General features: G+C 39.0%; 1 protein-coding gene across 2 annotated transcripts; it reads left to right on the forward strand.

Annotated features, from left to right (window-relative positions):
* Positions 1-24,303, forward strand: Suv39h2 (suppressor of variegation 3-9 homolog 2). Of its 2 annotated transcripts, none has more exons than XM_028895113.2 (6): positions 1-436; positions 2,554-2,699; positions 14,731-15,402; positions 17,885-18,031; positions 21,096-21,225; positions 22,634-24,303. In XM_028895113.2, the coding sequence occupies exons 1-6, from the start codon at positions 148-150 to the stop codon at positions 22,738-22,740; spliced, it is 1,491 nt and encodes a 496-aa protein (XP_028750946.1). In that variant the 5' UTR covers positions 1-147; the 3' UTR covers positions 22,741-24,303. The 2 variants fall into 2 exon arrangements, with proteins under 2 accessions (XP_028750946.1, XP_028750947.1); XM_028895114.2 differs by having other exon boundaries at positions 1-178; positions 22,634-22,740.
* Positions 24,304-25,384: the final 1,081 nt, after the last annotated feature.

The following is a 25,384-nucleotide window of genomic DNA, read 5'->3' on the forward strand; positions in this document are numbered from 1 at the left end:
GCTGGGGTCAGCCTCCACTGACGTCAGGACGCCCCGCTACTTACTTCAAGGCTCCCGGCTCTGGAGTCCCTCGCGGGCCGGGGCGGGGCGTCTGGCCAGCTGAGCTATTCCGGCTGACCGCGCCAGTTTGAATGAAAGCTCCGCAAGATGGCGGCGGCCGGAGCCGAGGCCGAGAGAGGTGAGACGGGAGCGCGGTGTCCCCGGCCGCCAGGTCCGCTCCCGAGGCCCAAGCCCTGCGGGACGGCGAGGTGGGCGGGACGCCGCCGCGCGGACACCCCGAGCGCGGGACGCTCGCGGCCGGCTCCGGCTCCGGCTCCGACTCCTCCGGCTCCGGCTCCGGCTCCGGGACGCGCCGGCCCCGTGCGAGCGCGGTTCCGAGTCCCGCGGGCCCGGGTCCTCGTCGGTGGCGTGTGTGCACGCGCCGCCTCTTGGAAGGGTGAGCAGGAAAGCGCGCGCGCCGCCGCGGTCGCCACGGTCGCAGTCGCCACCTCCGGAGCGGTGGGGAGCGGGGCTGAGGTGCGGTGCCCGCGTCCGAGCCGGCCTGGAGTGTCTCCGGGAGGAAGGGGGTGTCTGCAGACACAGCCCCTGAGCCTCCAGGAAACTTTGGGGAGGGGGGGCCCGGCTGGAACTTGCGGGTTATTTATGTGGATGCTGAAGCCCGAAAAGGGGGGACGGACCCGCAGTGCGCGTGCGTGCGCCCGAGTCGCGCGCCCTTTGAAAGTCCCGGGTTTGTAAAGCGTCCTGGAATGAAAAGGTGGTTCTCCAGCTTTCCTTCCCCCCCACCCCGCTCCACTCAGATGGTGACACTTTATTATCCCCGTAACTCTACTTCCTTGAAGCGAGGCGGAGGTGGGATGGTGGAAGGATTTTATAAGCGGGATGTCATAAAAATAATCCGGACAATGAAACTTTTTTTTTTCTCCATCGTTTTGTAATTTTGTAAACCAAGTGTTTGCAGATTAAAATACATATGTTTATATAGAGATAGAGATATATTCCGAAATGCTCATAATGTAGCATTTCTGTGGAGCGATGCGCCGTAATTAACACATAATGGGCTTCATTATGGCATTTTCATGCGAGTACGTATGTTACTGTGTTCAACACCACCCTCCATTATAGGGTTGTGTTTTTGGATTCTCAGCTAGGCGTAAAACTTTCAAAACAACAAACACCCTGGGTATGTAACCAAGAGGACGCCTCTTTGGAGATGATTAGCATAAGGAGATTAGCCTTACACAAAACACCCGTTAAGATTTTCAGTGGAAGCGATTTGTAAGATTTGTAAGAAGTGTTTTGTTTTTTTATAGCTGTCCTATCCTCAAACCACCACACCTAAGCAATCAATGTATTCTGGCAAATTTGAGGAAAAGACTTTGCCGTTTGCGTGTGCCAGAAATAGGAGTCTTTTGCAGTGACTGGAGTGGGGAAGTGATGCTTCAGTTTCCTGCAGTGAAGTCCTTGGGTGGGGAGGATGAGGAAGGGATTATGGGGGAAGCTAGAGCGATTATGTTCTCCCTTCCCTGAAATTTACCTCCAAATGTTTTGCCTACTACCTTTAATAACTGTTAAATACGGCGTGATGAATTAATGATACATTTTGTATGGTCGCCTCTGTTTTCACCAGCCTCACTTTTTTTTTTTTTAGTGAATCTGATACCCAGAAAGATTGGGCGCTTCCTAAAGTTGTGAGCTAGGTGGCCCAACAGCGGGTAGGGCGGAAGGCTATTGATCATCTAGTATTTATCTCTATATTAGCCCTACAGTAAAGTTTTACATTTTCTAGACATCAGTTGTGTAATTGTGTTTTAAAGTCGGATGGAACACAGTTCATTTCTGGCCTCTGTAAGGTTATTGTTAGTATGTCTGACTTTCAGTTCTTGTTTATGGATTATCTACATTGAGTATTCTGTTTTGTAACTGCTGGCTTGAAAACAGTGCAGGATTACAAACAATGCAGAAAATGATCATTACAAAACTCACTATACTCTCCATTTAAAGTAGACTTTTCTGTTTTATGCATGCTGATAATACATTTCACCATGGGCAAAATAAATGAAGCTCAGATTTCTTATAGTATTCCAAAGGATATGGATTTTACTACAGAACTATATTTCAGATTTAAAAATCTTACTGTGCTATTAAAAGAAGCAACGGTTACTTATAAATTGTGATTGTTTTAGAATATATTTTAATATATTTCTAACAATATGTCTTAGCTGTTTATTAAGGGAACAATTACATTCTGTGTAGAATATAATGGAACAGTAAAAAGTATTACCTCTTTTTACTTTTGCATTTATATGTAATCCTAAGAAAGCTTAGACATGAAGTATTTTAAGTGGTCAAGCCAGAATTAGCCATTGTCAGTAAAACAGAAATTCGAGTCACCAAAAATAGTTCTTTATCATGTAACTTTTTCTTAAACACACATAATTGGCTTCTTGTCGTGTGTATTTCTAGACTATAAAATTGTCAGTTGAGAGGTTTTTAAGTTTTTGTTTCAACCTAGTAGCTGTTTTATTAGTAAAGAATTCTATTTTCTTATTGTAGCCTGGTGTGTGCCTTGCCTAGTTTCCCTTGATACTCTTCAGGAATTATGTAGAAAAGAAAAGCTCACATGTAAATCGATTGGAATCACCAAAAGGAATCTAAACAATTATGAGGTGGAGTACTTGTGTGACTACAAGGTAGTAAAGGTAAGGCAATATCTAGCCCCTTGAAAGAGACCTGTTCACACTGCAGTATTTCATGTTTCTCTAACATAAAAATAGCCTTAAAAATAAGCAAAGCTCTCCTTACTGTTCAAGTAACACTGAATGGATTTGGAAGTATAAAGTGCTCTTGCATTAGAATATTTAGGGTATTTATATCATTCTGCATCCAACTCTTGATTATCTCCATATGGATTACCAAAGCAAGTGTTTTATGTCAGATTGACTTTTCCTGTAATTCATGTTGTTCCTGGATCATATTTCTCATAATCATCTGGAAGGAACCTGGGGTTTCAAGCCAACTGTAGAATCATTGAGTGTCCTCCAGAAGCATTGCCATTTCTATTTCCTGCCAGTCTGTCAAACTGTGTGTTTTAAGTTATGGCGTGATAAAATGGACTGGCTTTCATGGTCATTTCAAGCTTTTGTTTCATATCTTACAACTTCAGCAAACTTATTTAATTGCTTTGTGCTTCCCTTTATTCATCTTAAAATGAGTTGGTCTAAGAAACTCTTTGATCTAAACCCTATAATTATATTTTTGGTAATTCAGTTACTTGTAGCTTCCTCTAAGAATTGGCCATTAATCTCAGTTCCTGTAGATAAACAATCACGAATCCTACTTAATGTGGTTTTCCACATTTTCTGTTGTGTAACACAAATCTTAAAAGGTCTCATTAATAAAAAAAAAAAAAACCTGGAGCCAGATATTGGGGTGAACGCTGAAAGATCAGAGAATCAGAACAAGCCACAGCCTACTTCATCTCGCCAACTCCTCCGATAATCTTGTTTCCTCAGACTAAAAGCCTCGATGAGTCTTCATCCGAATGGATCTCTGCTGAATTTCTTAACAGCCTCTAGTTCCTGGTCCTCATGTCTTATATACCTTTTTGCTTCCCACCATCATTTCCTGGGATTAAAGGTGTGTGCCACCACGCCTGGCTCTGTTCTCAGTGTGGCCTTGAACTCAGGGATCCAGATGATCTCTGCCTCCCCAGTTCCTCTGATCCCCAGATAAGTTTATTAGGGTACACTAATAGGGTACACAGTATATTGGGGTGCACATATATCACCACACTGCTGAGCCCCTCAGTAAATCCATTTCTTCCTTTGAATGCCTGTCTTCCTATGGTAGCATTGCCTTCCCCATGCAGAGATCTTAGTCAAGCATCTCTATCAGCATCCTCAGCACCCTACTTAATCATGTTCCATCTTGGATTGCAAGCCCTACACTGATCAGCCTAGCTGAGAATATCATCTGATCATATGCATTAGCTCCACTAAAACATACTTTTAAGCTGTGTGAGGTGGCATAGACCTGTAATCCCAGCTACTAGCAAGGCTAAAACAGGAGACTCACAAGTTCAAGCCCATCCTGAGCAACTTAGATTCCTTACAATTTATTTCTAAAAAGGTTGTTAAAGGGAACTACAGCACAGTGGCAGAGTATTTGCCCGGCATGTATAAAGCCCCAACAACCCCCCACACCTGAAAAAAAGAAACTCAGCAAAAGCCCAAACAAACCAAACTTCTACTGTTCTCATAGTGCTTAGTTCTACTTGACAGGATTTTTACTGGTTGCTTTGTTTTCTTGTTCATATCAGCGGTTTTCCCAACATTTATTACTGTTTTGGACCTTTTCCTCTCCCTTACTTTCTCATATTCAGCTGAAGACTCCCCACTGTCTGCCTCTGTGAATATAAGCCTTTAGCATTCAGTCTTTGTTCACCACTCATTATCTCTAGCTTTAGTCTTTCAAAGGTGTCACCATTTTTTCCTGTCTACTCCCCTGAACTTATGGTTTCTTTTTATTGATTGATTGATTGTGTATACAGTGTTCTGTCTGCATATATGCCTGCAGGCCAGAAGAGGGCAACAGATCTCATTGCAGATGGTTGAGAGCCACCATGTGGTTACTGGGAATTGAACTCAGGAACTCTGGAAGAACAAGCAGGGCTCTTAACCTCTGAGCCATTTATCCAGCCCCATGGTTTCTTTTTAATTAATTTAGACAGGGTTTTCTATTTAGTACCAGGCTGGCCTTAAACTCAGAGCCATCATGCTCTAGCGTCTTCAGTGCTGAGATTGCCTGCATAAACTATGTTTTCCAGCTTTGTGTCTTAAATAGGAAGGTCTTTTTTCACTCAATTGTGTCAGTCAGTAAACATATTCACATCTTCTCTAACCTGTAGATAGCTTCCTTTGGCCTCCGTCTACTCACATAGGTATTTCTTTTATTTTCTTTCTTACTAAACTAAAAAACAAAAAAAACTTTTATTGAGATATAATTTGCTTAAAGTGTACAGTTCAAATCTTAATATATTCCCAGAGTCAGTCAGTTTTAGAACATGTTTTTCATTACTGCCTAAATTTCAATTACCAGCCTTAAGCAACTTCCCAAGTCTGTTTTCTGTTTTTGTAGAGTTACGTGAGGCCTCTCCTTCCCCTTCTTCCTCTCTCCTCAAGCTCTGTGTACCAAGAGAAGGGCCTCAGGACCTCAGGTGTCCTGCTCTGTCACTGCCTGATTGCTTTGAGACCGGGTCTCTAGCTGAGCTTTGAGCTAGGTTGGTAGACAACAGGCCTCAGCAATCACCCTATCTCTGCCCCCAATACCACTGGGATTACAGGTGCATGCGGCTTCGGCTGGCTTTTTATGACTGCTGGGACCTGAACTCAGGTCCTCATCCTTGTGGAGAAAGTGCTTTTACACAGTGATCTGTCTCATCCCAGTGCTCTTTATTGTACATACAGAGAATAATACATTTCTTAGTAGTGGCTTGACTGACTTTGAATAATGGTTTTTGATGTATTTTGGAATATTGGGAATTAAACAGAGCCTCTCATGTACTGGGCAAGTGCTCTACCGCTGAGTTATGTTCCCTAACCCTTTATTTTTCATTTTGAGATTAAGTCTCACTAAAGTTGCCCAGGCTGGCCTTGAGCTCACTCTGAAATCCAGGAAAGTCTTTAATTGGAATCCTCCTTGCCTTAGCCATCTGAGGAGCAAGATTACAAGTCTGTACCGCTGGACTCACCCTTAGAATAATGTTTTTAAAGCTCATCTGTGTGATAGTGTGTTTTGTACTTCTTCTCTTTCTGTTGCGAGATATGTTACATTGTATGGATACATCACGTTTGTCATGGGGCAGACGTTTGAGTTATTCCATCTAGGGGCTATTATAATTAATGCTGTTATGGATGTTCATATGCTAGTTTCTGTATGGAAAGTTTTCATTTCTCTTGAAGTGGAATTGCGAGGTCATAAGATATTTTTGTTTAACTCTTGAGAACTGCCAAGCTTTTCCAGAGCTTTACAACATTTTACTTCCACAGTAGTGGGGTATTAGAGTTTTAGTTTCTGTGTAGCTACCCTTGTGAGAGTTGCATGGCTTTTATTTATATTTCTCTAGGGATTAATGATGTCCAACATCTTTTTATCATGCTCTTCCTGGACATTGATATCTGTTGTGAATTAATTATTCAGAATAGTTGCTTATTCTAAAAATATTTATTTATTTATATTTATGTGTGGGGTTTGTGTGTGTGTGTGTGTGTGTGTGTGTGTGTGTGTGTGTACATGTGAGTGTGTAGTGCATGCATGTGGAAGCCAGAGAAAGACTATCCATCTTAGCCTTATTATTTTAAGACAGAATCTCTCATTGGGCCAGATGCATTCCATTTAGGCTAAGTTGACATGCCGTTGAGTTCCCAGAGTCTGCCTCTCTGTCTTTCCAGTGGGTACTAGAGATTTGACTCAAGTCCTCACACTCTCTTAACAAGTGCCCTTGCCCACTGTGCCATCTCTCCAGGCCTCCCATCCCTTGCTCAGTTTTTAAAGTTGTAGTCTTTTGAACTATTTAGTTATAATTAGTTATATATTATGCATACAAATCCCTTGTCAGATAACATGATTTGTAAAAATTTTTATTTTATCCTGTGGGTTTTCTTTTTACTTTTAACTTTTTAACCCATTTTATTCTAATTTGTGTGTCCCTATCACTGACCACCTATTGTCAAGTGTGCAGACCTTAAAGTTTTCTGTACTAGTTTGTTACATTTACCATGGTTGGTTCTCTTTTCTTCTTTGAAACCCTCTTGTCTATGGAAGACTGCCTAGATTCAAATTCTGGGTTCTGTCATTTATTACATAATCTTCAGCAACTTAGCGTCTCTGTCCTCCAGTTTCTTTATGAAATAAGGGTAGTTATGGCAACCATCTAATAGTGTGTAATTAATATTAAATGGATTAATATTGATTGCTTACAATAGATACTGACATTTAACAATTCAATGACATCAGTATTTACTGTTACTGCTATTTATTTTTAATATATATTTATTTTTATGTTATGTACAGATGCCCAAGTGTATGTATGTGCATGATCATGCAGGTGCCTCTGGGAGGCAGAGGACGTCAGATCCCTTATAAGTAGAGTTACTTATAGTTGTGAACCACCTGATGTGGGTTCTGGGAACTGAACCCAGATCTTCTGCAAGAGCAGCAAGTGCTCTTGATTTATGAGCCATCTTTCCTACCCCTCATTGCTATTTCTTGTCACCACTACCCCCCAGTCTATTTTTTAATGTTCCTCAGAATCTCTTTGCTTCTCATCTTTTTCCCCTCTGAATGTAGATAACTTCTAAGGGGCTGTTCTTGGTCCTCTCCTCACTTTGCAGCTGCTCTCTAGGTAACCTTCCCTAGCAGTTTCTATTGGGGATTTGTTCACTCATGATAATTAGTGAGGCGACTGTACTCAGAGCAGAGTACTAAGTTCCTGTACAAAGTACTTAATTACAGAGAAGGTGAGTGTTGGTGTAACAGAAGGACCTAATTGTAGAGAGACTAGGCAGTTATCTAAGAGAAACGTGTTTTAAACTTAGTTTTAAAGAATGAAAAGTCGAGGCCAGCCTGGTCTACCAAAAAAAAAAAAAAAAAAAGAATGAAAAGATAAGGGGTGGGGTCCTGATACAGAAGACAACCCAACTCCTTCGAGAAATAGAAAATAAGAGTAGAACATGGTCCAGAGTTAAGATGAGGCTAGAGGAGTGCAACTCTTTACAGGCGAAAGGATTTTAGAAAGCTTCCCCATCTTGAGGGAAGCACAGAACCATGGAGTCTTTTCAAGTACAGAAATGGCATGACAGGAGAGCATTACCCTGTTGTTGCGTCTTCAGTGGGTAGAGTGTCAGAAGGGTGTTACAGCAGTCAGAGCAAAACAAATGAAGAAGAGCACAAGGACCGGGTGAAGAATCCTAGGAGGCAGGCTTATGCCGTTAACTGGCAAGAAAGATAATAGGAAATCTGGAAGTATAACTCCTGGGAGCCAGAAGAAGGGATGATGTGAGTAAAAGAGTACTGAGTAGTTGATAAAAGAAAAACTCTGAAGAATATACTAAATAAAGTTAGCAGTCAAAGGGCCACTCATGCCCTGTGAGTGGCTTCTGTGTTAGATGAACAGAAGAGCCAAAAGAACAAAGTGAAGAATAAGTAGGAGGTATAAACATAGAGTCAAGTAGGATGGACTCTCCTAGCATCCTACTCTTGGAGAGAGAAGAAAAGGTGTAATGGTGTTTATAGTTTTAAAGTTGTATTAAAAAATTGAGTCATAGTTGTATGTTTTAAAACTATTTTTTGATGTTCTAAATTGCTATATGCTAAAATCTACTCAATGACTTCAGGGACTCCTTAGCTATATAAACATTTATATGTCCAAGGAAGCTAGGTTTTATGTTGCTTTTGAAAAATGGGAGGTGTTTAAATGTTACTTAGAACTAGTAGTGAGGAAGAAACCAAAGAGTTGGATATATAAGAATCATTGATGAAGTGCATCTCTTCTGTTACAGCTACATTGACTTATAGTTTAATATCCATAGGAGACTGGCAGTTAGGAACAAAGGCCACATGCTACTGAAAATGAAGAAGTTAGTGGGCTGGAAGACCTTGAACCGAAAGCAATCTGAAGTCACCAGCTTTGAAATGGGAAAATGCTATCTGATGTCACTCAGTGCTGTAGATGAACTTACACAATGTAGACGGTAGTGGGTTTGTTTCAAGTGCTGTAGCATTTTTCTATAGCAGTGTTATTGCCATGTTGCTCCTTCGTACAGAATAATTGAGGATAATCTCTGGGTGTTTAACATACTTTTCAATGAAGAACAATAGCCCCACTCACAATGATAGGCGTTGTCCCTGGAAAATTCTTTAAAGTCTATAACTATCCTGGCGTGTCTACAAGTACTAGTATACTTACTACCTGGCACGAAGAGAATAGTGTACATCTAACAGATTAATATTTCTGAAAAACGGCACATCTAAAGTATCTGCAACCTTTATTTATTTGTTTGTTTGTTTGTTTTCCTAAGAGGGTTTCTCTGACAGCTCTGGCTGTCTTGGAACTTACTTTGTAAACCAGGCTGGCCTTGAACTTACAGAGATCTCTGCTTCCTGAGTGCTGAAATTAAAGGCATGTGCCACCACCGCCCGGCAACCTCAATTTTTATTTTTTACTATTTTGTGTATGTGAGTGTTTTGCCTGCATATATATCTATAGCACATATGTGCCTGGTGCCCAAGTAGGTGGTGAGCCTCCATATGGGTGTTGGGAATTGAACCCAGGTCCTTTGCAGTAACAGTAAGTGCTTAACCTCTAAGCCAACTCTCCATCCCTATAACCCAAATTTTAAGGAGTATAAAAGTGGAGCTTTTAGAAAGGACTTTCCTATGGTTGCATAGATTTTTTTTTTTAACATTAGGATCTATAACCCAGGTCTCATATTCCATCCATTCATTCATCCATCCATCATCTGTCTATCATCTGATTTATGTTATATGTGTTTTGCCTACTACATGTATATGTGTGCCATGTGTGTGCAGTGCCTGCAGAGATCAGAAGAGGATGTTGTATCCCCTGAAGCTGGAGTTATAGACAGTTTTGGGATGCTGTGTGGGTTCTGGGAACTGAACCTGGGTCCTCTGGATGAGTAGCCAATGCTGTTGACTGCTGAGCCATCTCTCTAGCCCCTCAGAATTTCTTTTCTGTTAGTTACTGGCATGAAACCCTTTACCGACTTTCTGTTGATTATGCTGATTCTCAACTATTCAGATAATACTACTGGTGTTGTGGTAATGATATGAACTATGGTGGTTATCACAGAAAATGGCAGGAATAAGGAATGGAAATTTAGAAAATGTTTTTTGCTGGGCAGTAGTGGTGCACACCTTTAATCCCAGAACTTGGGAGGCAGAAGCAGGTGGATCTCTGTCAGTTGGAGGCCAGCCTGGTCTACAGAGTGAGTTCTAGGACAGCTAAGGCTACACAGAGAAACCCTGTCTCAAAAAGCAAAAAAAAAAAAAAACTTTCTGTATGTAAGTGTATGGATACACTTAAAAGTTTAGGTAATTTTTTATGTGTTAGCCATAGTTAGTTAAAACTGATAAACACATTGAGAAGCCATGACTTGTTCTCATTTTTATTTTTTGAAAGTTCATAATATTGTTGTGGTTTTTATATTGCATTCATTCTAGTAATCATATTTTTGTTGCACATTCAGAAACATTTATTCAAATTTAGATAGTAGTGTTGTGCACGTTTGAGGTTATGAAGAAAAGTTTCTTCACATCCCTTCACATGAATTGCTCATAGTTTAACTTAGAAATGGAAACATAGGCAAGTTGACAGTTCTTGGGCAAGAGAGGCAAGATGGATATTGTGAAAGGTCTTTGAGCTATTTTAAAAAGTTAATGGTGGTTTGGAGAAATGGCTCGGTGGTTAAGAGCACCAGCTGCTCTTGCAGAGCATGTAGGTTGGTTTGCTGCACTCAAATGGTAGCTCACAACTGCCTCTAACTCCAGTTTCAGAGGATCTACTGCCCTCTTCTGGCCTCTTAAGGCACTGTACGCACATGGTGCATATACAGGAACATAGGCTTATACACATGCTTATTTTCTTTTAAGTGAATAGGTTTCTCTCTATACATAAGATGAGATTAAAATAAATTCTCTAGGCAAATATCAGAAGGCATTCTAATCATGGAGAACCTGGGGAGCAAGCAGCAGAAAACTGACTAGTCTGGTGTGTTCAGGTGAGTTCAATGTGTTGAGAGAGTAGTGAGTGAATGGGATGATAGTAGGAAAGTAGTGAGGGCTATCGCGGACCAATCCCTAAAAGGGTTTGTTTATTATCTGTTTTGTCTTTTACATTTATTTATTTATTTAGCATGCCATGGGTGGGGAATATACCTGGAATGTATGTAGGGGCCAGAGAACAGCTCTGAGTTGGTTCTCTCTCTGCACAATGAGTCCTGGAGATCAAACTCAGAGAGAGCGTTAGAGCTCAAATTCCAGTGACCTGGAGTAACCCAGAGAGTTGCCTGCGTGACATATAGATTCATAGCTTTGCTCAGATTCTCAAAAGGATAAACACCCATTCAATTTAAAAAGGGGGCTAAGAAGTCATGCCAATAAGGAAAGTAGAAAAAATACAGAGAAAGTCATGCTTTGGACCCCAAGGAATGTAAAGTTGTGGCTGCTGCTACAGAGAGGTCAGATGAGCTGAGGACAGAAGACTCGATTGGTTTGGTAGTCAGATTGTAAAGTGAAGTTAAAAGCGTATGTATCCAGCCTCACCCAGACCATGGTTTCTGAGAATTGCAAGAAGTATTGGAGTGACCAACAATGAAGGTCAGCCAAGTGTTTAGGTTGCCCACAATTACTTGTTGGCATTAGCATTATAATTTTAATCTCAATTCAACATTCTCAACTGCAAACTGGAAAGATTCATCTCTTAACTTTTTTTTATGCTTTATTACAAGTCACAGCTTTTGCTTTCATACACAAAAGCAAATGTTCCATACACACACACATACACACACAAAATTGTCAGTCTTTGACAGTAGTCTTTTCTGCTTTCTCTGTTCTCTCTTCTAATTATCTGACCCATACTGATTTCCATCTTTCTGTTTTAGTAATACTGGTTATGTTGTTTTGGCATTTAAATTGAATTGCCTTCTGTTGATATTTATTTCACATATTGCCTTATTTATTTATTTACTTCACATATACATCCTAAGTATGATAAAAGCCAAAAAACTTTTTGGCTTTAATTTTGAATTATAGGCTATTGAATTAATTAAATTTGCGTTATAAGTCAGTGGTTTTTATAAAGTAATCTTATTTTTCAAAAATTGAAATCTTTTTTAGATTTTAAAAATGAAATATACTGGCCTGGCAGCAGTGGCACATGTCATTAATTCCAGCACTCGGAAGGCAGAGCAAGGGGATCTCTAAATGAGTTTGATGCCAGCCTGGTCTATAGAGCGAGATCCAGGAAAGGCACCAAAACTACACGGAGAAACCCCATCTCAAAAAAAAAAAAAAGAAAGAAAAGAAAAAGAAATATGCTTATCAAAGACTACAAACCAGAAATTAAATATTAATATTTCCAAACTGTTTTGTCGAAATCAATCTTGTTTTCAAAGTGTATTTTCTGTACAGAAATTGATTAGTTACCACTGTGGTTACTATATAAGCCTCAGTCATTTTAAATACAAGTGACTTATCCAAGATTAACTTTCACAGTTATTTGGGAAGTGAACATTAATGATGTCTCGTTTCATTCGGGTGGTAATTTAATCATGCTGCCTGTAGCTAGCACTTGTCTTTATCGTTCTCTGCAGTAAAAGGACCAGTGCTGTGATGCCACCTTCTGGTATCAAAGGTCAAAACTTAAGAATTATGGGGAATAGATGAGCTCAGACAATGCCAGTTGGATCTCATATCTACTTTTGTTTAAGTATATCTGGTACCGACAGTCCCAAATTATCATTACCTGACTGAAGGAAGAAATTTTACACTTTAGGCCCAATTTGGCACACTTTGGTGTATAACTAGGCTTTCTATTTCTCCTCTCTGGAATGACCATATATACAAACATATATATACATACATACATGTATTATATACATACAGTTTGGGTACTACATATCCTCAGATCATAATTAAACACATTTTAACAGAAAAAAATTTTAAACAGTTTTCAAAATGAGTTTTTAATTCATAGGAACTACTGATGGATGAATAGGACATAATAAAACATTAAGGTACTGATAATGAGGATAAAATTAGCTCACCTGTGGATGTGCAATTATTCTTGAACTGTACTTTAGCAATATGCCAAAGACTCTGGTCTTGTTATTCAGGACTAAGTCATTTGTCCTGAAGTCTTGGGATTATAACTTGTCTGGCTTGTGTCAGGCCCAGAGTTTGAGCTCTAGTACTGTGTGTGTATTGATCAGAGGGGTGATTAATAGATAATAAAACAATTCTTATGTCCATTATGTCCATTCTTGCTTAATATTAAAATTACTCAAATTTTCATAGGCAAATTTATTGCAATAAGTAATGTTTTTATTAATATCCACAAATTAAGAAAACAACAGGCCAGCAAGATGGCTTTAGTGCATAGAGGCACCTGCCACCAAGCTGGAGTACCTGAATGGGACCCACCTGGTGGAAGGAGAGAACCAACTCTTGCATGTTGTCCTCAACTTGCATACATGTATTATGGTGTATACATGTGGACCCATGACAGTATACACATATATACAAATAAATGTCATGTAAAAAAAAAAACAACTGCCGGGCGTTGGTGGCGCACGCCTTTAATCCCAGCACTCGGGAGGCAGAGGCAGGCGGATCTCTGTGAGTTCGAGGCCAGCCTGGGCTACCAAGTGAGCTCCAGGAAAGGCGCAAACCTACACAGAGAAACCCTGTCTCGAAAAACCAAAAAAAAAAAAAACAAAAAACAAATGATGCTTAATCACCTTGATACTTATTTTTTAATTCTATGTGTATTGGTGTTTTGCCTGTATGTATGTCTGTGAGGATGTCGGATCCCCTAGAACTAGAGTTACAGTTGTGAACTGCCTTGTGGGTACTGGGAATTGAACCTGGGTCCTCTGGAGGAGCAGGCAGTGCTCTTAACCACTGAGCCATCACTTCAGCCCCCCATTTTGATATTTCTGAGCTTACATTACCTTAGGGCCTGTGGATATGTGCTAGCTACTCTAAAATAAAAAAGTGGTTACTGAAAGACATCCTTTCAGAATTTACTCCTGTACATGAACTGCCTTTTACATTAGGCCCTTAGCAACAGTGTCTGCTGATGTCACTGTGTGTAAAGAAATTTCAGAAACCATGGTGGCCAATAACATTCTAGGTGATAGAAAGTGAATCTTTGCTGTCCTTTATGCCTCCTACTTAAGCTACTCGTAGGTTTCTCTAAATGAAGTCAGCATTTATTAAAATATTAATGTCTGGTAATAATATAATGTGAGCTGCAGTGTCACTTTTATTCTTGGGAACCACATACAAAGTAGTAATTGGTTTCAATAATGTTTAATTCAATATCTGTAAAATATTTAACATACAGTCATTTTTAAAGGTTAGATATTTTACACACACACACCCCATTCTTGAAATTCAGTGTAGTATTTATGCACAAAGTATATCATTTGAGAGCAGCCACATTTCAGGTTCTCGGTAGCTACATGTGGCCAGCTGACTTTTTTTTATCCAGTTTATCTTTAGAACATCTAAGGGATGTGTGGCCATGACATTGAGGGTATAAGTTCCCACATGTCCAGTAACCATTATTAACTTATAGCCCTTCGAGACTGCCTGCAACTATGCTGGCCACGGGCCACTAGCCTAACGTTTGCTTTGGGACCACCTATTTCCATGAACAAGGTGAATACTTTTTTGTTTGACCTAATACTATTTAGTAAAACAATCATAGGTTTCAGTGCCTTTATGTTTCCCTAGATAGGGCTTTTTGGCCTGTTGCCAAATATCACATCTCACTAAATAGTATGTTTCTGATGACATACAAAAGTTGTTTGTCTGACTTATACTTTACTCTTAGAAACTTGTGGCTCTTCACACATTTTGAATTATTAAGAGAAATGCCATTTTTAGAGACTGTCATAATCTGATTTGTATTTTCTTTCCTGTTTGAAGGGTGTGGAATATTATCTTGTAAAATGGAAAGGATGGCCAGAGTCTACAAATACTTGGGAGCCCTTGAGAAACCTCAAGTGTCCACAGCTGCTGCAGCAGTTCTCCAGTGACAAGAGTAGTTACTTATCTCGGGTAAAGAAAGGCAAGGCAGTCACTCCAAAAAACAGTAGCAAGCCCTTGCCACCTGCTGTCGCTGAGTACATTGTAAATAAAGCCAAGCAAAGAATAGCTCTGCGGAGATGGCAAGATTACCTCAACAGAAGAAAGAACCACAAAGCCATGATATTTGTTGAAAATACCGTTGACTTGGAGGGCCCGCCTTCAGACTTCTACTATATTAATGAATACAGGCCAGCTCCAGGAATCATTTTAAACAATGAAGCTACCTTTGGATGTTCGTGTACAAACTGCTTCTTTGAAAAGTGTTGTCCTGTTGAAGCTGGAGTTGTTTTGGCTTATAATAAAAAGCAACAAATTAAAATCAAACCTGGGACTCCCATCTACGAATGCAACTCAAGGTGCCTATGTGGACCTGATTGTCCCAATAGGATTGTACAAAAAGGCACACAATATTCACTGTGCATCTTTAGAACTAGCAATGGTTGTGGCTGGGGTGTAAAAACCCTTGTGAAGATTAAAAAAATGAGTTTTGTCATGGAATATGTTGGAGAGGTACATTAAATTCATCCTATGCATATGAACTTTATACTCTCGAAAAGTTACTTTTCTACCTCAAAATATATACTTGATATATATTTTGATGTTATCATTTGCAGATATGTAGAAATTCATTTTCAGGTTTAGGAGAAAGATTCACTGACATAGTTAGAAATGTAAAACTTTATATGAGCAAATAGATAATAAATTAACTTAATAGTTGGCATTCTTCATAGCCATTGACCAAGGCATATTTTTTATTAAAAAAATATACACACACATATATATTTGGTTTTTTTGAGACAGAGTTTCTCTGTGTAGCCCTGGGTGTCCTTGAACTCGCTCTGTAGACCAGGCTGGCCTTGAGCTCAGTGATCCGCCTGCCTCTGCCTCTGCCTCCGGAGTGCAGAGTGCTGGGATTAAAGGCATACACTACCACTACCTTGTGCCCATATTTTTTTAAGCATAACAACTATATTTATACAAATGTCCTAAGAAGGAAATCAGGCCAACCTATAGACATGCTGACATTGAAACTTTGAAGTTACAATTATTTTATTATTTGGTCCAATATGATTAAAATTTCTATTTTGTATCAATATGAAGGACATTACTGAGTAGAAAATTTTTGAGTGTTGTCAAATGTGTACAAAAGCATTTACTGTATCTAAAAAACGCTACCCTAAACTTCAGCCACTTTGAACTGCAGATAATTCTCTAATTACCAAATACTAGCATATTTACTTTGATAATTATCATATGCATAAGTATCAAAGTAGTGGTCATCATGGGCCACAGCTAAGGACCTTAGTATATTAACCCCCAATCTTCAACTTTGTGAAAGAGGAGTTATCTCCACTTCTATGAATGAATCATCTGAGGCACAGAGATTTTTAGCTTACAACAGCAGCCAGATTTAGTTGATAATATATATCACTTTGACTACTGTCGGTGTATTCAGTGAACCAATAATCAAGCTGTAATTTTTTTTTTTAAGATTTACTTATTTATTGTGTATACAGTGTTCTGTTTGCCTGGACGCCAGAAGAAGGCGCCAAATCTCATTACAGATGGCTGTGAGCTTCCATGTGGTTGTTGGGACTTGAACTCAGGACCTCTGGAAGAGCAGTCAGTGACCTTAACCTCTGAGCCATCTCTCCAGCCCTAAAGCTGTAATCTTAAGATTAGCAGAATTGCAGATAATACTGTGACAGATCCTGTGGTAATAGGGATGGAACCTAGCCAGTGCCTGGTACTCTACTGTGGAGTTAGTGTCTCTAGCCCTGGGGGGTGATTTTGAGTTGAAGCATTTCCTAAATATCTTCAAAGCTTTTCAGTTGGTTTATTGCATATTTAGCATAAAGTCTCTGTTATGTAACCAGTTTCCATTTGTTATTACTCATAGATAGGAACAATATGCCTTCAGAACAGTGGTTATCTACCTGTGGGTCATGACCCTTTGGGGTCGAATAACTCTTTCACAGGGATCACTTAGCAGATATTTACATTACGATTCATAGCTGTAGCAAAATTACAGTTATGAAGTAGCAATGAAAATAATTTTATGGTTGGGGGTGACTATAGCTGGAGAGTTTTCTCTCCGGGTCCCGCCAAGCCCCAGCAGTCCGACAGCCCACTTATAAAATAAACACACAGACGCTTATATTATTTAAACTGTTTGGCCTAATGGCTCAGGCTTCTAGCTATCTAGTTCTTACATCTTAAATTAATCCATTTCCATAAATCTATACCTTGCCATGTGGCTCGTGGCTTACCGGCATCTTCACATGCTGCTTGTCATGGCGATGGCTGGCAGTGTCTCCCTCTGCCTTCCTATTCTCTCAATTCTCCTCTCTGTTAGTCCTGCCTATACTTCCTGCCTGGCTACTGGCCAATCAGTGTTTTATTTATTGACCAATCAGAGCAACACATTTGACTTACAGACCACCATCCCACAGCAGGTGACCACGGCATAAGGAACTGTATTAAAGGGTCACAGCATCAAGAAGGTTGAGAACTACTGATTTAGAGGATATTGAGAGTGCATCCTCTTATAAAGGTAGTCTTCTGTTCATCTCTATGCTGTAGAGCATTCATCTCTATCTTGTGGGTAGCTTCTTGCACAGCCTGTTTATAATGAAGGTAGTACCGTATTTCAGCTTACCTCAAAGTTCATTTTTAGTCTTTAATCTTACTTTCCCTCATTTTTATACTTTTTTTCTATCTAGCTATTAGTTTGTATGAATGTTTGTTTTAATGACACTTGAATTTCTTTTAAAATGTTTGTAGGTATGTTAACAGCTTAATGATGTTTCCTTGGTTCCACAATAGCTCCATACTGTTCTGTGGTTCTGCAGAACACTGTGCCACCTGTAGCTCCACTACGCAAGAGGCTGAGGTAGAAAGACCTATGGAGTCCAGAAGTTTGAGAGATCCTATCACAGAAAGAAAAACCTGTAAAACTATAGTTCTATTGTTGTTGTTTTTATCTCCTTAGGTAATCACAAGTGAAGAGGCTGAAAAGCGTGGACGGTTATATGACAACCAAGGAATCACATACCTTTTTGATCTGGACTATGAATCTGATGAATTCACAGTGGATGCAGCTCGATACGGAAATGTGTCTCATTTTGTGAATCACAGTGTAAGGAACACGTATAGATAAGACAAATAACTTAGTACTGTTTGGATGACTTTTTCTTAACTGAAAGATAATCTTTTTTTTTTTTTTTTTTTTTGGTTTTTCGAGACAGGGTTTCTCTGTGTAGCTTTGCGCCTTTCCTGGGACTCACTTGGTAGATCAGGCTGGCCTCGAACTCACAGAGATCCGCCTGGCTCTGCCTCCCGAGTGCTGGAATTAAAGGCGTGCGCCGCCGCCACCACCACCCGGCGAAAGATAATCATTTTTATACAGCCATTCTCATAGTATTTTAATATAAGGGCTGCTCCTGTTAAGTCAGGGCATTATTGTTATAATATGAACATACGTATTGAGGTTTAACAGCTACTGTGTTCTACCACAGTCTTTATATCTCACTTCATTTAAGCTTTCCAGTAACTTTATAGGGTAGATAGATAACTTCACAACAGAAGAGGGGAGTTATTAAGCAAAGGAGTTAAGTAAAAGTTTTAAGAATCTCAACAAAGTTATCTTATAGAAGTTAATACTACTAAATTTCACAGTGTGTGGTAAACCTTTACCTCATCCACATTTTATTCTTCATAGTCTGTTACCTAGTTAGTTGTAGTCCAAAAATACCCAGTGGGAATTTCTAGAAATAAATCATTCTTAGTTTTAAGTTGCTTGCTATTCTGATTAGTAGCTGAAGTCTCCGACTGGAAATGTGACCCATCCTTTTGTCTACACTGTGTTTGCTACTTGTCAGTAAGTCAGTGGCTCTCTGCATCATCAGCAACCATCATAGTATTTCTTACATTCAGGTGACCTTACTTTACTCAGCAGTTGTCCAGAGCCACAAGATTAGTAATGCTAGCAATTTGGATTTGCCAAAGTGTTCCCTTTAAGCCACAAGGTGAAAGTACAATAAGATATTTTCATAGAGCTAGACCACTCATATAACTGAAATTGTTCAGTTGTTAGTTGTTAATCTTTTACTGTGTCTGAATTAACAGTAACTTATCATAAGCATATATGTATAGGACAAACCCCTAGCAATATAGGGTTTGGTACTATTGCCAGTTTCAGGCACCTACTGAGGATCTTGAATTATACTCCCATGGATATGGGTGGGTTACTGTACAGCTTAAGGTAACAGGGTTGTTTTTTGTTTTGTTTTGAATGTCAGTGTGTTGACATTTTTAAATAAAATTTAAGGATTTCTAGAGCATTCAAGCATTTAGGACTATTTCCCTAAATTAGTATTCTTTAGTTTTTAGTTTATGTTTGAGAAAGTAAGATCTGCAGTCTTTTTTTAAAGATTTATTTATTATGTATATAGTGTTCTGCTTGCATCCTACATGCCAGAAAGGGATACCAGATCTCATTACAGATGGTTGTGAGCCACCATGTGGTTGCTGGGAATTTAACTCTGGACCTCTGAAAGAGCAGCCAGTGCTCCTAACCTCTGAGCCCCAATCTGTTTTTTTGAAGATTTTATTTGTGTGTGTGTACATGTGTGCACAGGTGCCTGTGAAGGCCAGAGGGCAGGCATCAGACCCCCTAGAGCTAGAGCTACAAGTGTTTGTAAGCTTCCTAATGGGGCATGCTCAACTAAACTCAGGTCCACTGCAAGAGCAACAAGTGCTCTTAATTGCTGAGCCATCTGGCCAGACCCTTAGTACCACAATTCCAGAATCTTCTACTTTATAAAACTTGTTTCCGGGCTGGAGAGATGGCTCAGAGGTTAAGAGCACTGACAGCTCTTCCCGAGGTCCTGAGTTCAATTCCCAGCAACCACATGGTGACTCACAACTACCTGTAATTTGATCTGGTGCCCTCTTCTGGTGTGTAGGCAGAAAACTGTATACATAATAAATAAATAAATCTTTAAAAAAACAAACAAACAAACAAAAAACTTGTTTCCAAAAACTAAGGGAAATTAATGATTACTGGGCACCTTCTGAGTACCAGACAATAAACCTAGTGAGGTTGGTACTTTTTTCGCCATTATATATACATGACAGATAATAAAGGAAGTATGTCTTAGATAGTACGTCATATAGCTAATCTTAGAAGATGTAGCCAAGCTAAAATGTCTGGTGGATTGCTCACCAAGAGTTGTGTGTGAGTATCAGTGAAATGTAAGAGACTGTCTAGACTCCCTTTTTGATTGCCTGATTTGTTTAAACGTTTGTGTTAAATAATTTCTTCTTAATGACAAATTTGAGATTTAGCTATCCCTCAGTTAGTTTTAGGACTCCTTACAGGTACCAAAATCCTTGTAAGTTCCTTGTGTTAAATTTGAGACATATGTAAAAACCCATACAACCTCTTTTATACTTTAAATCATCTGTAGATTACTTCTAATGCCTAATAGATTGTAAATAGTTACATTGTATTGTTTACAGACTGAGGACAAAGTCACTCAGCTTGTACATGTGCAAGACTGTGGTGTGATCTTTCTTTTCTATAAATACTTTTATAATCTATAGTTAGTTGACTCTGCAATTGGATGAGTCCAGATGTGGGACCCATGAGTCCAGAAGGCCAGCTCTAATACCCAACACATACTTCCTACTCAGGAATGATTAAACACCAGTTTAGATTTCTTGGTGGGACTCCCTAGATCTTTCTTCTTGCATATTCTGTAGTTTGGTGTTCTCAAAATCCTAAACAAGTCCAAAACGTTGAAGCATGAAACTATGTAAGATAAAATTTGAGTTCCATGGTGCTGATTTTATTTTAAAATAATTATTTAAAATATATAAACATATACATATGCCTTATTGAAAGAGTTACAAGTGAAATTGTCCATGTTATAGATGGAAATTATATTAAAATTCTCCAGGGGAAAAAAAAAACTAAGACAAAAGCGACATATTGAATACTTGATTTGTTTTATCTTTTTGTTTTTATGTACGATACCTTCTTATACATGAAAAGTGTATTTTGAATGCACATGTCATAGGAAGCAGCTTGATTTGCATGAGAACTTAAAGTGATCATGTGGGAAGTAAACCATGTGATGTGGTACATAGATGAGCACCTTTGTACCAGTTTCACTTAAGTAGACTTTATTCTTTTGTAGTGTGACCCCAATCTTCAGGTGTTTAGCGTTTTCATCGATAATCTTGATACTCGGCTTCCTAGGATAGCACTGTTTTCCACGAGAACCATAAAAGCTGGAGAAGAGCTGACTTTTGATTATCAAATGAAAGGTATGGATTTCAAGAGTAATTCCATTGGTATTGGTTTCAGTATGACAGTGAAGGCAAATCTTCGGCTCACAAACCAAACTAACAGCGAAGATAAAAGAAATCAGTGGGGTGGGGTGGGATACACAAAACAAATTATATGTGGAGAAGATGAAACACATTACTCTGTACTAATTTAAAAATCTTGGGAGGCAGAGGCAGGCGGATCTCTGTGAGTTCGAGGCCAGCCTGGGCTACCAAGTGAGTTCCAGGAAAGGCGCAAAGCTACACAAGAGAAACCCTGTCTCGAAAAAAAAAAAAAAAAAAAAAAAAAATCTTTAAAAATGAAAGAAATTGGGGGTGGAGGAGTATCTGCCCAAAGCCTATCTGACAGCTAAAGCTAGCACATGGGTCTACTTTCCAAGTCACTGCAGCCTGGTTTTTCTTAGGACTTCCATTTTGGAAGCTGACTTATCATAACATCTTTTCTCAATACAATTAGTATTAATAAAAATGTAGTGTTAGTAAAAATCAATAAAAATAAAAAGGATTTGAACTTTTACTAATAGATAAATATTGACAAGATTGAAAGTATGATTTCAATTAAATATGAATTATTCTAGTCCTTCTTGAATCTAGCTTTTTAAAGTAATTATATTGACTGTACTGTGATTGTATTTTCTATGAACAATATGCTTTATATGCTGTTCCTACTTGGCCTCACTGCCTGTGCTTAGTGGTATATAAAAAGAATAATTGTGCATTGGACTTTCTCAGTAAACTTTTATCATGGCAGATATTCACCTTAGCCTAAACCATCCTTTCAAGATAACTCAGAATGAATTGTCTCAGGATGTTCACATAAGTACAAAACTATTTTCCTTGGGAGTTAACCAATACCTTAAGAAAGTAAGCACCATTGCTAGCTCCAGGACAGCCAGGGTTACAAAAAGAAACCCTGTCTCAGAAAACCAAAACCAAACAAAACAGAAGATTTAAAATCTGTTCTAAAGTATCTTTTTTTATTTACTTGTTTGTTTGAGACAGGGTCTCACTATGCATCCCTGGCTGGCTTGGAACTCACTGTGTAGCCCAGGATGGCCTCAAACTCAGAGACCCACCTGCCTCTGCCTCCCGAGTGCTGAGATTAAAACGTGCCTGACCATGCCCAGCTAAAATATCTTTTTTAAGATAAAGATTTGTGTATGTGTCCATGTTTTGTGTATGTGTCCATGTGAATACAGGTACCCACAGAGGCCAAAACGGGGGCATGGGATCCCCTGGAGCTGGCGTTTCAGGCAGTAGTAAGCTGCCTGACATGGATACTAGGAACTGAACTCTGGTCCTCTAGAGGAGCATAACTATTCTTTACTTGCTAAGCCATCTTCAAGCCCCTATTCTAAAATATCTGTTTCCCTCTCTGTATTTCCAGGTTCTGGAGAATTATCTTCAGATTCTGTTGACCACAGCCCTGCCAAGAAAAGGGTCAGAACTGAATGTAAATGTGGGGCTGAGACTTGCAGAGGTTACCTCAACTGAAACTTCAGGAAATGGAGATCATGAATGTGTTTTGTTTTGTTCTAAGAACTGAAAAAGTATTTGGGATGCCTTTCTATTATCAAGATTTTATGTATATTAATGTACAACTTGTGTCTCAAGGTATTTACAAAGTACATTACTGTTGCTTCTAAAAAGGGACTGCAGGACCACATAAACAGAATATATTTGGTGGTTATATACTAAATATGGAAAGTGAACTATTTACAAATCACCATATACTTAGTTAAGAAATCTGAATAGACAAGTGTCCCCTTTAGTGTTTGAAAAGAATGAGAGAGTGGATGTTATGAAACCTTTTACCATGACTCAGATAATTCAGTTTAGGCAAATGCACAAATTTTATTTTGTTTTACTATATTGTTCCTGCTTAATACTCACTGATCTTGTATTTGAGACAAAGAAGCAACACTGAATTTTTTTACTATATTTTCTACTTTTACATTAAAATATTGGCATCTTAATGATATATTTCAGGTATAAAAGTAAATATGAAAGATTTTCTTTCAGCTTGATCTCATTTTGAAGCAATAGATACCATTACAAAGATTGTATGTCTGAACCTGAAATTCTTAAAAGATTTTTTAAATCCTGTTCAAGAAAAATCTCTAATCACCTTCTCTAGAAGTCCATAGTGGCTGGCCATTATGCTTCTTTGAAAGGACATAATAGTGTGACTAAGAGGACCCGTCAGAGTGCCAGGCAGGGTACATGAGTACAAAGTGAGCCACAGCATGAACGAGGTCCACAGAGTACCTCATCAAAACCGAAGAGCAAGATCCCGGGGAGCACCTGTCCCCAGTGGCAGTGTGAGTCACATCATGTTAATGTCACTGTCCGGCAGTTTTCACATTTCCTTTCTACTAAATTCAGTTATTTTCGCATTTTCTGCATGTCCTTGAAAAGTAACCTATATTTGAACAGATACTTGTTTTATACAAGATTTTTTAGATAAGATAAAACTAAGTTTGGCCAAAGTTACGTCTGATTGAACTTTTATTAACCTATGGGGATTAGATGGGATTTTTCCCTGTGTAGTAAAACCCAATAAAGAAAAAACTTACTTTCATCTTTCTGGGTCTGGGAGTTCTAATCATGGTGTCCAGTGTGAAGACCAAAACAAGAAAAAGAAATGCAGCAAATAATCCTTTTTTCAGTGTCCTGATCAAGATTTACCTAAGCTTACTGCTCTGGGCTTTAATAGACGGTAGTAAGCTCGAGTAAAATGAAATGAATTCAGCACCTCCTTTATCTTCCTAACCTTAACCTGTTTGGGGAGAAGCAATGTTATTCAGAGTATTGCCTTCACAAGGCTGCTTGTTCACAATACATAGGATACACTGTTTGAATATTTGGAGCCTCATTGTATGTCTGCTACCCAGAATTTTCAGAATGTGTCAAGAAAATATATTTTTTTTAATTGAACTTCTTTTGTTTTTCTTTGAGAATCTTAAAAACATTCCAGGTCTGGTGTTCTCTTCCCCTCCACCCCCCAATGGCCAAGTTCACTCTGAAGTATTCTCAGGTTTAAAGATGATATTTTTTTTAAAAAAAAAAAAATCAGGTTTTGATTGTCTAGATATTTGGTTTTATTTACTATTCAGGTTAAAAGAAAAGAGGGCAAATGGGGAAAGATTATTTTTTGTCCTTACTAATAGAAATTTAATGGGTTCTTAAGATTTTGTGGGGTGGGGATATGTCTTGAGGTAGGGTATTGTGTAGCTTAGGCTAGCCTTGAATTTGCTGTGTCACTGGGGATAGTCCTGACAGGAACTTTAGCAGGAGCAGAGGCTGGAACCATGGAGGAACACTGCTAACTGGCTTGCTCCCAGACTCACACTCAGCCAGCTTTCTTACACAGCCCAGGCATATCTGCCTAGGGATGATACTACCCACAGTGGGATAGACTCTTCTATATCATTATCGATTAAGAAAATCCTCGACAGACATGATACAGGCCAATTTGATGGAGACAGTTCCTCAATTGAGGTTCTCTCCTCCTAGGTGACCCTAGCTTTGTCAAGTTCATGGCTGAAGCTAACTATGATAATGTATATACATGCATTTTGCATATGTGACAGGGTTCTTGATGTGTCTTGGCATTTTGAAACTCCTTAACCTTCGATAATTTATAACCTTTGAAGAATGACATAGCCACTACAGTTCATCCTGCCTGTCTCTCTGCTGTCTGTAATGAGGTTTCATCATATAGCATAGTGCTCAAAAGCATGGGCTCCAGAAGCTGGGCTTATGTTTGAGTCCTGGCTTGGCCGCTTGCTAGCTGTGTGAACTAATCTGTGTGCCTTAGTCTCATGCCTACCTCAGAGTGTGGCTTCACGGATTAAAGCTTTATCAAGTGGTTTTATCACAGAATAAATGCCATATATAAATATTTCCTGTTATTCTGTATTCAAAACATAAGCTGATCAGGTAGATTGATCTAAATCTACTCTATTGTTCTTAGCTCTCTAACTCACTTTAGCCAGTGTTCATGCCAGGCTTAAGACCTAAAATGTGAACATTACAGTTACAAAATGTTAGCAATATGTTCAGAACAATGTGCAGGCATGTTTTGAATGCTTGCCTTGGATCATGAAATATCCTATTAAAACTAAAGTCTTGGGCT

This window comes from Peromyscus leucopus, chromosome 5 (genome assembly GCF_004664715.2).
Source record: "Peromyscus leucopus breed LL Stock chromosome 5, UCI_PerLeu_2.1, whole genome shotgun sequence".
Lineage (NCBI taxonomy): Eukaryota > Metazoa > Chordata > Mammalia > Rodentia > Cricetidae > Peromyscus > Peromyscus leucopus.